The sequence below is a fragment of the Formica exsecta genome, unplaced genomic scaffold (genome assembly GCF_003651465.1).
Source record: "Formica exsecta isolate Colony F162 unplaced genomic scaffold, ASM365146v1 scaffold175, whole genome shotgun sequence".
In the NCBI taxonomy this organism is placed as follows: Eukaryota; Metazoa; Arthropoda; class Insecta; order Hymenoptera; family Formicidae; genus Formica; species Formica exsecta.
The window spans coordinates 872,986-885,537 of record NW_021849067.1 but is presented as its reverse complement, the minus strand read 5'-3'; the positions used below and the strand labels follow the sequence as shown (position 1 = coordinate 885,537).

The following is a 12,552-nucleotide window of genomic DNA, read 5'->3' as shown; positions in this document are numbered from 1 at the left end:
TATATTCTTTATTAATATAATTAATTATTATGACAATTAATTATTATTAGAAGTTATTCTTAGTTCAATGTGTATCAATAAAACTAATCACTAAGGACTTGTTCAAGGAGGAATGTGTGAAATTGCAGTATCGATACGAATGTTGAGAATGGAATGCGTAATGTGTCACATTCAAACATAAAACACATTTATCAGATAAAACTAGCGGATGATACGAAAGAACAAAACTGTCTGTTTTTAATTTGAGCGCGCGCTTGAAACTAATTATAAAGGATTTATTAGTAAAATATTTGCTGTAACATATCAATATCATGCAATTAGTACAGTCAATGTATGCAGCTAGATAAAACCACAAATGTCCTAAATACAAATGCATATATTACATTTCCTTCCAGATTCAATATGATAATTGGTTACTGCAGATTTAATGAACATAGATTATATATACACATATATCTGTACAAATTAATTTCATCGTTAGAAACAGTATATGCTGCGAGAAAATGGTCGTACGATTTTCTCTTGAGAGGGGAATATACATATTATTGTTACATTAAAAAGACACATTGTTGCTTACAAAATAAACATCTCTTTCGTGCCTCCAATACAAGGACAAACATGTAGATTATTTATAGAAAAAAAAGAAACTTTTCGCACAGAGTACTCAATAAGTATTTTAATAAGTTGTCTTAATAAATTAAAGATCTCGGCGATATTTATATATACAAAGAAAAATTTGTATTAGAAATCTTACATTTATATTCGAACAAATAATTTTTTACCAATAAAACAATAATAGAGTCACAAAAGTACAAATTTCTAAAATATGTGTGTATAAGAAGCTTGTTAAAAAAGAACGAATATATAACAAAATTAGTATCCATGTAAAATAACTGTCAAAATATTACTCAAAATGATGTATACGTTTCCATAGCATAAAATATAATATATCTGAAATATATTTAAGGTCTCAAAAAAATATATATATGTAATATGTTGTGTGTATATATGGATTAATGCAAGTCACAAGTTGCGATTTGTTCTATAGAAATTTGCCAATGACTATATTTAATGAATCATGGTAGTTTTCATTGTTGAAAAATTATTCGTTCTTTTTAACATTTTATAACTCCTATTATAATTTAAAAACAATCGTGTGCGCGCGCGGTCTTTTTTTGTTTTTGTTTTTTTTTTTGTTTTACATTTGCCTGATGCTTTTGTTTCTTTCGTGTCATCCAATTTTGGTTAATTGGCCTTTTTTCTCATTTAAGGCTTTTTTCTGACTCGGCCAAATTAGTCAAACAAGAAAGAGAGAGAGAGCGTCATTTTTATATCGTGTACATTATCGTTATCAGCGATCATACGAAGTATTATAATAAGCAATTTCAAAAGAGTATACGTAACATGATCAATTAATGTACCAATGATTTGGCATTTTAGCACATAAGACAGCATCGCGTATTGTATTCCGCGCGCGAAAAAGACTATATTACATGAAATACATGTAAAATAACAACACCAAAGTGTCATCCAAAAAAATGACACAAATGCCATTTTCTTTGCGATAGTTTTACAACTATTTCATAATAATCTGGATAAATAACATTATTTAAATTATACCATGTTAATTACAGAGAAATAATTACTGTTAAACGATATCGTATGATTTTTATGGCAAGACGAAAAGATACATTCGCCAATTAAAATTATTAAAAATTTTTCATTCCTATAAATTCAGACGCACCACACGCATACATAAAATTATTTCTAAAGTCACGATTCAATCTAAAACTTGCACAAAAATCTAATGAATATATATATATATATATAGTACTTCTTCCTTAAAAAATCATATATTTCAGTAAATGATCGTAGCACAAATCCTGCAAAACCGCCAAGAAACAATATACCGAGTAAAGTCTAGTTTCTTATTTTTCTCAAATATTGTCACTCAATTTGCAATAATAATATATAATATTGCTCACGCTATATTATGATATCTATCAGATATAATTATATTAATCACACTATATATATTGGGCTGGGTTGAACGGAAAGCTCGTGCCGTTTTTTGCTAACAGATAAAGATCGAAAAAACTGCATGAATTTTCCGTTCGATCTATATATATATATATACGCAAAAACGTCATCAACATTTTTATAGTTTTATTAATTCCTTATTCTCTCTCTCTTTATATGCATACACATGATACTATCGATCTTGGAATTTTATTCAGAATTTCCCTGATAAAATCGAAATATCCTGATATTTATTTCGCGTCACCATTTCTCGCACATTGAGCTCTTAGAAATAACAATCTTGTCCGTGTAATGTTCGAGAACTCGGAAGCATATTTGAAGCGCACTTTATGGCAGCAGACAATGTGATGAGTATCCTCATCTGATATACCAAACTTCCATAGCATGTGATAGCATGCTGCCCGATGTTAATGTACCAAAGACATCGATTAAATGGAAGAATTAGTTGCTTATCATTAGAGAGATTAGAACAAGAACGCGCGTGTGCAAAAAAGAAGAGAAAGAGAAAACAGACATTGATGTAGGGAAGAAGTTATATTTAAATAGAATTTTGGAAACAAAACAAAAAGAAAGAAATATTACACCGCTCGGCAACGCATCCAAAATATATTGTTATTATTTATAAAGAAACCATGTATACATACATGTACTAACTTAGCGTGCTCTGTGGTTGGAAGCTTTTATGATATATATGTTGAATATTATCTATATTATTATTATTATTATTATATTATATTATATTATCTATTATATTATTATTACTATTATGATTATACTTTTATTATCTCTCTCACAGCATTATTATTATATTAAAAATAAAAACTTATAATTTTGTTTCGAAAAGACTAAGACTAGCATAAATGTCGATATTTGCATAGATATAGCGTTATCATATCTCATTATATATTTTCTTTTATTAACATTTTATTCATATATGTCCACGCAGCGGCAATATCAAGCTCATCGTATATATCCAAATAATATTTCATAAAAAAATAGATATTTTATAATACCTATTTATGTATACAATTCAATATTCAGGTAGTATAACGTATGCTTTCCATAAATGGAGTTCAGATTAAAATTGACCGAAATCTCATGATTATTAATATACTTTTTTTGGAGCAATATTTCGTTTCACTACATTTTTTTGCTTGGTATAATTACATACTAAGAAATATAAAACGATATGGAAATCTTGAAAATGAGATAAAAAGATCGAAGAAAAACGACAAAGTGACTGGCTACAAAATATAGATTGTCTTTGCCATTCCTTTGTCATAATGGATCGATTCTCTAATTAATTTTTCTTTATTTTATTTTTATTTAATTATCTTAATTTGAAGGTTTTCCTAATTATTTGCTGCAGCCATACTATTGCATTTATGACATTAGATTACATCAGATGCGAAAAATCATGTATAAATATCTTTATTTTCTTACATTATAGATTCAAATGAATTTTGTCCACACGACATCCCACTCGTGTCTGACAGTACAGATGGGTAAAATATATATATCAGACTCTTTTCGGCTTATGAATTAAACGTTTAATTATAAATAGCTGTAAATTTTGATCAACTATAAAAATGTTCGTTTTTACGGAAAATATACCGAAACATGCCGATTGAATTATATACATGCATTTATTAAAACACAGGATAATTGACAAACAAAAAAAGAGTTTTCGATATATCTTGTTAATTTATATTTTCGGCGAATGGTAGTATGTGAAAAAAATTAATTTATTTCGATGTGTAACCAAGAAAAAAAGGTATATGATTACTCATTTGTAAATGCATGTATATAACTTAAACTGTGTTATAATTCAATATAACTGTACCAAGGAGAATCAAGAGCCTTAATTTACGGAGCCTATTTAAATTGTTATTTAGCTTGGCAACTTTGAAAACATTATTTTTGAGATTTTTTTTAAACCTTACAATGACTGGAAAGAAGAGATAATTTTATCTCTAGTATATTTTTAGCAAAGAAATTTCGAGAAAAATAAATAATGTCTATTAATGTCTACTAATATGTATTTTATATTTACGTATTTTTTTACACGCGAAAAATATCTTATATCTATAAATCACAAGGAAACGTTTCAATATATATCGTAACAAAATATGAAACGAGTTTTACAAACACAAAATAAATTAAAAATGCTAGTGATTTTTATAACAGCGCGAAGCACGAAGAGCATTTAGAAAAAAATGTTATATTGTCTACATTTTTTAAAATAAATATTTTAGTATGTAAACTAATAATAAAGGAAAACCTAAATTTTATGTAAACTTATTATACGCGCGAATAAAGTTTATAATATATAAAATTAAGCGCAAAATAAAATTAAATCATTATTTATATATTTCGCTAAAACAAAATGAATGGACTGTATCGTCAATTTGTAAACAACATGCATTATAATCGCGCAACATGTCCATAAGATATCTTGTTTGTCATTGTATTTTTATCTAATTAGCTGTAAAACAGATTACAATGATAATTGAAAGATACAAATGTCAATCTCGTCGTTTAACACAATTGGCATAACATGTTTTATTTTGATTCGATACGCTGTAAATAATTTTTCCAAAATTTTCGATTATGTGTATTTATAAACGCTTGTAACTGTGTGATGACAGTTGGCCTTAAAGATTTTTCCGGCGCCCACCTTATTATAGACGGTGCAACAACATCAAATTTCTGTCTGGAAAGACTGAGCAATGCAGATATTATGCCTTCTTGTTGATCGTGTGTACCTACTTACAGAAATGGATAAAATTATATGCATGTTATATATTACACACATATATTGTTATATAAGAAGACTAGCTTTTGATGCAAAATGGATATATCACCTTGGCCAGACTGGATAAGATCACAGAGCTGTTCACTAATCTCCTGCACAATATTGTCTTTATCTTCTAATGGAAATGCGCGCATAAGCTTTCCTACAAACAAATAAATAAATAAATAAAAATACACACACATACACACATAATGTATATACATACAAAGCAAGGTGTCCCGTAATACGTAAGATGAATTTAGTACTATTTCAGCACTATTTTTGTACGTATTATAATTGTTTTTAAGTGCTAAATCCATTTCTGAAGTTGGTTGACATATATTATGGGACACCCTGTATATAATGTAAATAACGTCAATATGTGTAAAATATAATATTTTCATCAAAAGCATAATATAATAAATAAAAAATGAACATACCAAGTAGAGAAAACGCGCTATATATACAAGGATGTTCATAGTTGATAATCATTGGCAATAGAGCAGATTGAATGATATTTTTATATGTCCAAGATGATCCTCCTCTTTTTGCAATAAGTATAATGGCTGTATCTAAACCATTAGTCCGTTTAGCTACAACAAATATATATATTTATACACACATACGCACATACATACACATTACATATATATATATATATAGCAATTTATATAAATTATAAAAATATGGTGCGAAAAATATGCTTACCTTTGAGAAGAGTCATGAGCTCTTTAACAATATCATCTCTTGCTTGTTTAGTATAAGCATATTTATAAAATGTCGATACTAATGTCTTTAATGCAAGTAATTTCTTTAATAATTTTTTTGATGGTGTACCCTGGATTTGTTGCGAGCCGATAAGAAAGGCTATGCACGTTGGTAATATTTCTGTAAAAATTGGATATCTAATTGGATAACTATGTTCAGCATAAATTTGCAACTTACATCACAGTAATTGCATGCAATTGTATGCATAACGATTTTTACAATTAATGTTGAAACCATTACATGTCTTAGAATCTGTTATCACTCTTTTTAATGATTCCTTTCATTAAACATTTTTTTCACGTATATTATGGAATATATAATACCATTGTTAATCTCAGCATTGGGAAGTACTTCAGGCCAAGATGTAAGTACTGTATATAAAACATTTATCGACATAAGATTCATGCAGTAGAGAGCATTGCAGCACATTATGCGTACTCTTTCTCTGTCTTTCTGGATACGTGACAGGACGAGATACATCCGCGTGAGTGAGCCAACTCGCATCTGTATATATGAAAACATTAATGTTGCTTTATTATTATTATTATTATAGGTTGGCCTAATAATCGTAATACAATAGACAATTTCTCGTGTAGAAATAAGTAGAAAATACTGAATAAAATTTTTGCATTTTGTTCATGAAAAGTCATCGCTTTGCCAATTATCACGATTACTGAGCCGCCTTGTATAGTGTAGTTTAATTTGTGTTAAATGTATACTATATTAAACAAATACACATATAAACCTTCACTTCACTAGAAAGGTTGAATAGCTTATATTCAATAGCAACTTGTACAAAGTGAAGAACCGTTGGTTTCGACACCTCTAAATCGATTAATAATGCTGTAATTTTCTGCTCATATGTTGCCATCAATGGTGCTGGAGGAGTGAATGATTTATCCAGAGCATCGTCATGTTCGACATGCTCTAACAAAAATTCAACTATACATCTAAAATACAATTGGAGGAAAAATATTATTCTTCTCTTTATTCATATATGTAACATAGAGAAAAATTTCAAATTTAATATTTGAAAAATCAAGTGTACATTAACCATATATTCAGCGTAATTCAAACAAATGTATTAATATTTTTAATATATTTAAAATTTCACTTCTAATTGTTATGTATTCGACAAGTTTACAAAATATTATACTAACTTGGCTATAATACGTGGTCCACATGTGTTTGCTAATTTTTGTATTACATCGTAATGTACAGAATTTTCCCAGGCACTATTTATAAGCCTTTTCAATTGTTTCTTCACAAACCTGTCTAAAATATAAGTAATACATGTATAATATGTATCAATATTTAATTTCATTAAAAATGAATTAAGAAAACAATCTAAAACGAACACGAAATTTAATATTAAATGATCATCATTTTAAACATTTTGGGCTTTTTTTTAACACGTTATTTTCTTTTTCAAAAATTAATGATTACCTTTTTTCTAATGAGCTTACATGTATATCATGTTTAATAAACCATACATATAAAATTTTTACATTTTTAAACATTTAATACATACTTTGAACATTACTAAAAGAAATTTCAAAGAATTATTTAGTTTTAAGTGCCTCAAGATGGATTGTCTCCTTAAAATATATTTTGTAATTATATCTTTCTTCCTTTATTTATTAAATACCTGTAATTGTACAATCATATGTCTTCTTCTTCTGTGACAGCTTACGGTTGATACATTTTCTGTTAATATATGTAGTTAGTTGAGACATTGGTGTTTGAAATTGTTCGACATTATCATAGAGGACATGGTTGATAAATTTTGTTTCTTTGTTTTGTTCATTCAGGTTTTCTCTCTGAATTTCAATAGTTTGTATCTCAGTTATTTTATCATTAGCATACACTTCTCCTTGCTTGCCTAATGTATTTTTTACTTTGTTGAGAGATTCGTCTACACCATTGTCATATGTACAATTCTCAATAATGATTTCATTGTCTCTCTGCAAATATTGTATTTCAGAAACTTCATTAGATATATTATGATTATTACGATTTTCATGTCCCGTTGCTTCTATCCCAATCGATTGATTCGACATTGAATCATCATTTGTATCCATATTCTTCGGTATCTCATGATTGTCACAACTTTCGTCTCTAGTTGTATTACAAATGTATTCCAATTCAACACTCGGTGTTATTCCTTTTTTAATAATATCGGTCGATTTTGCTTGTAAATTTTCAGTAAACTTATATGTGTCATATTTCGAATTTTTACAGAGACCACTAGCTTCTGATTGGATAATGACTTGTGTTTTTAGTGAGATTGATTTTTCAAGCTTTAAATCTTTTGCTATGTTGTCTGGGACATTATTATGTGATACATCAAGCTCATTGCAATTATTTGACATTCCTACCGTTATTCCCTCCACTGATATACTTTCTTTGCTTGAATCTTCAACGGAGACATCATCAGATTTATCAAATTCCGAAACTGTAGATACACATTCAATATCCATAACAGACAGAGTGAAATTGTCGTTATTTTGAAGACAACTTTCACTATTTGTCGAGACTAAGTTTCTCTCTTGTATTTTTCTGATAGATCTTTCATCATCAATACTGTTTGTTTCACTATATTTTTCAGCACTTCTTTCATCACATTTCTCGCTTATTGTACTATCTTCTTTATTCTCAGTTAATAACTTATCTTTCAGAACTTGTGTATTTAAGCGTTGATTATACTTTTGTTGAAATGCTTCTAAATTAGATATATTTTTTATAGTGCAATGTGTAAAATCTTCTCGATCGGTATTCCATTGGAGAACTGATGTTTTTGGAGTATGTGCAATCCGCAACTTTTTTATTGGTTTATGATAATCAGAGTGTAATTCAATACTCTCTTCTTTATTTACATGTGAATTTGTTTGCACCTTTCTCTTTAAGTTACGAATTTTTTTAAACAAACGATCGCTATATTTCGTTTTATTTTGACTCTTTCTTTTTATTTTATTTTCTTTCGAAATTATATCAGCATCATCAATACTAATATCACTGTTACATGATGAAACTTTCATCCCCAAATCGACAAATTTCGTATTATCTTCACTTAAGGAATTATTGCTTATTTCTTCAATACTATTATATAATTTGTCAGTACTTAAATGCGATGTCGTTAGATCATCCTCAACAATCGCCTTTTCTGCTGAATTCAATGCATTCTCTTTGCAGAAAATAAACTTTCTTTTGTCATAATCATCAATGTCATTACGGAACTTACTGGACGCATTTACATACGATATTGCATTACTCTTATTTATGCATAATTTACGCTTAGATTGTAAAATATCACATGCAGTCGTTTTCATAGTATCTTCAGATTTATTATAAAGTGTATCTTGTAGATATCTCTCATCAAAGCTCTCAATTTTCCACACAGATACATTTTTATCTTCATTATATTTGTTCAATCGACGTCTTTTCAGTTTTATCTTTTTATCTTTCTCTGAATCAATATTTCCCACATTTTTAGAGCAAGTCTTTTTCCTTTTATCGTAATATTCTGCAATGCCTTTGCAAATTATGGTAACTAGATTCGAATTTAGCAAAGTATTATCGTTATGATTTATAATACAATGACAAGAATTAGTATTTGGGTTTTCTTTCAATCTTTTAAATTTTTTCATTTGACCTTTTAATAATCGAATTTGCTTCCTTATCTCTTCAATAGATGAAGAATGCTTAGCTAATAAATCATTGGAACAGAAATTCTCTCTCGCACAATCCATACTTTGAAACAAAGTACATGTTTTGGAAATTGAGTTGAGATTACTAGATGGTTTAGTTGCAATCGGTGTATGCGTTGTAATATTTGTATTTTTTAATTCATCATTTTCATTTTGCATTGTAGCAGACATCGAGTGAAATATCGATTGAGATTTCCGATTGTTAACTGTTGAATCGTTATAATGGTTACATGGGCTCGAATGTGACATAGATAATGCTCTAGAGAGAACATCTTCATTTCTATTTGTAGAATCTGGATATGTATCTAAAAATTAAAAATATTAAGAAGGATATGTATATAATATAACACAGTATTATACAATATTATACAATATTAAAGAATATATGCACACACACACACACATACAATATATATTTATATATGAGTCTATAAATTAGTTTAGTTATAATCTATCATTGTATCAAATAGTTATATCATATGTTACTTACTAGGAACTAAACATGGGGACAAAAGAACTTCTTTTGATGGTGGATAAAAATTTTTTTCTATCAAGTCTGGATATGTGCACATTGTTTTGCATATTTTTTCAGGTGTTAGGGCTAAAGGCAAATGAGATTCACATTTTGCACAAAATAATGGATACAGATCATCTTTGATATTATAAAATTCATCAGTCATGATGCTTTTTTCTTGTACCTCAGGTTTTGCATTTAGTCCATTATCATCACGTAATAATACATTGATACCAATATCCGAACTAGATTTTGTCTCTGTCAATATTAATCCACATTTTGGGCATACAGCAATAAGAAATTGTTTGCTTTTAGTCTTATACTTACCCAAACTTAATTTAGCAGTATCAGAATTGTTGGAAATAACTTTTTTCTCCTTTCTTTTGTGCATCACTTTTAATTTTTGCAATTCATGTTCCAAATGTTTAATTTTATCTTATAAAGGAAGAAAAATATGAATATTAGTATATTATTGAAGGTATAAATATAAATATAATTATTCCTCCATATATTGATTATATAATATATGAGAAATAAATATAAGAAACATTTAACTTGTTGTTCTACCTTTGAAAGATGACTTTTGCAGATCATACTCCATAATTTTAGTAGAACACTCATCTTCCAACTCTTTTATTCTACACGTTAATTGTTGTATAGTTTGCTTATCTGCAGCTATATTTACCTCATATTCCTTTGTCTTGTTTGATAACTTTTCATTTTTCAATTTATCGTCTACAATTTGCTAAAGATTGTAAGATGCATATATTAATATATAAAACATACGTGATTCTTTCTCAGATCAAATTGGAATGTATTAGTTAAAGTACAAATGTGACATAAGCAATGTTTACCATTCAAGCTGGAAACTCGAGATTTGTGTATTCATGAATAAACAATTACATTATCATCAAAATATCTCAAGAATATTCCATTATATTATCATCAAAATATCTCAAGAATATTTCAGCTAAGCTCTTTAAAAAATTATTATTGTTCTTGTCTCTTGCACTTAATATATTAATTCTATATTCTATATTTAAATAATATCTTTGTATACCAGCTTGAAAGATAAAAGTATAAAAAGCTATTATTAACAAAAAATTTAAGGGAATGTTAATGGTAATTTAATTTAGGAAAAATTATTATTTACAAGTTCTAGTTTTCTTGTCTCATCTGTGACAGATTTGTATCTGGATTTCATATAATTTGCATCCTTCTTTGTAACTTCCAAATCTGATTTCAAACAATTAAATTCTCTCACTTTTTCGATATATTGCTTAATTAAATCACTGAAACATACCAAAGATTATCAAATTCCATCAAAAAATTGATTGTATAATGTATCAAATCATTAAAAAAAAAAATGTAGAGTGGCATAAAAAAAGAAACACTTACTTCGTCTTGCACATTTTTTGTTTCAACAATAAAGTTGATTCTTTCATTTTTTTTGCCTTATAATCATCTTCCTAGAATTGTAAAGTTATTTACCATTTATATTTCAATTACATTTATCAAATGTAAAATTATAAAAAAATTGCAAAAAAAGCTTAGAAGATATATTAAATTTTATAGCGATCGTTAAATTTTATAGTGCGTACATATAAAGATGAAAACAAGAATACAAAAGAAGCCGGAAACTGAAATGTATAGTTATAATAATGTCTTCATGCGACTGTTATCAATCTTCCCAGTACGCAATAAAGAAAAAGCGAAAGTCATTAGTGGCGTACCGGTAAATCGACACGCTTCCACTAAAATTTGTAACCACGTGAATATTTCTAATTGTAAGACAGCTATAGATTCTATATATACCCGCAGCCCCGAATAAGCTTTCTATCCAGACCACTTTCATACAGGAAAACTTTAAAATTGTTAAGAAAAAATTGTTGGTTTTTTTTCGCTAAAAAAACTACCAATTTCTAACATCAAAATTTGAACTAACCTCTATTCTCGTACATTCACATTGTGATTAAAACTTAAAAATACGCCGTACATAGTACTTACGATCGTGTCTATGATGTTGTGCAAATTCTTGTTACTATTATCCATTTTGTCTTAGATAACAACACATAATATTCTTATTGGAAAATTGATTTTTACACATTGCTTCTAACAAATATCAATGTTTTTCCCGCTATCGACAAGTCTACTCGTTTCGTTTGCATTTGCACCGTTTACACTCTTTATATAGAGAGAACACTTTAAAGCCAATCGCTATCGCTATCGCCTAGCATTGTGCGATAGGCTTTATGCCCGTATCAGACTACGCATTGAAAATTGAAGATTGAAGATTAAAGATTGGAATTTGACTAATCAGAACAAAAGGGACTAAAATTTCTTTGTCCTGTTTGGTCAAATTCCAATCTTTAATCTTTAATCTCAATCTTCAATGCGTAGTCTGATACGGGCTTTAATCTATACGCCAGAGTATCGATCATGTAACTTTTCCCCTAGGGCGGGAAAGTGAAATTTTTGCCATTGATTTCAATGCTAATATTTTTCACTTTTCATGTTTCCGCATTAAGCCCGAATCACACTAGCGGCTCGCGGCTGCGATTGCGATTGCCTCAGCCAATCAGAAAGCACCAATTGCAAGTATGATTGGAGCGTAGCAAATCACAATCACAAACGCAATCGCAATCGCAGCCGCGAGCCGCTAGTGTGATTCGGGCTTAATGCGGAAACATGAAAAGTGAAAAATATTAGCATTGAAATCAATGGCAAAA

General features: G+C 28.5%; 1 protein-coding gene across 3 annotated transcripts; it reads right to left on the bottom strand.

Annotated features, from left to right (window-relative positions):
- Positions 1-654: 654 nt before the first annotated feature.
- LOC115233440 lies at positions 655-12,020 on the bottom strand. Of its 3 annotated transcripts, none has more exons than XM_029803857.1 (14): positions 11,831-12,017; positions 11,222-11,292; positions 10,977-11,115; positions 10,391-10,568; positions 10,151-10,258; positions 9,800-10,081; positions 7,251-9,614; positions 6,763-6,877; positions 6,348-6,552; positions 5,926-6,106; positions 5,543-5,722; positions 5,275-5,427; positions 4,905-4,997; positions 655-4,805 (listed from the first exon to the last, which is right to left on the bottom strand). In XM_029803857.1, exons 1-14 carry the CDS (start codon positions 11,873-11,875, stop codon positions 4,603-4,605), a joined length of 4,317 nt encoding a protein of 1,438 aa, XP_029659717.1. In that variant the 5' UTR covers positions 11,876-12,017; the 3' UTR covers positions 655-4,602. The 3 variants fall into 3 exon arrangements, 2 of the variants coding, with proteins under 2 accessions (XP_029659717.1, XP_029659718.1); XM_029803858.1 differs by lacking the exon at positions 11,831-12,017 and adding an exon at positions 11,557-11,687; XR_003883774.1 differs by lacking the exon at positions 655-4,805 and adding an exon at positions 5,061-5,188 and having other exon boundaries at positions 11,831-12,020.
- Between the last annotated feature and the right edge of the window lie 532 nt (positions 12,021-12,552).

What these genes read in the sequence shown, in the direction of transcription:
- LOC115233440 (XM_029803857.1), bottom strand. Translation starts at nt 11,875, where the DNA reads ATGGATAATAGTAACAAGAATTTGCACAACATCATAGACACGATC. An exon ending in TAGCGCGTTTTCTCTACTTG is followed by an intron (nt 4,998 to 5,274) that starts GTATGTTCATTT and finishes ATTTGTTTGTAG; the next exon opens with GAAAGCTTATGCGCGCATTT. An exon ending in TCTTATCCAGTCTGGCCAAG is followed by an intron (nt 4,806 to 4,904) that starts GTGATATATCCA and finishes TTCTGTAAGTAG; the next exon opens with GTACACACGATCAACAAGAA.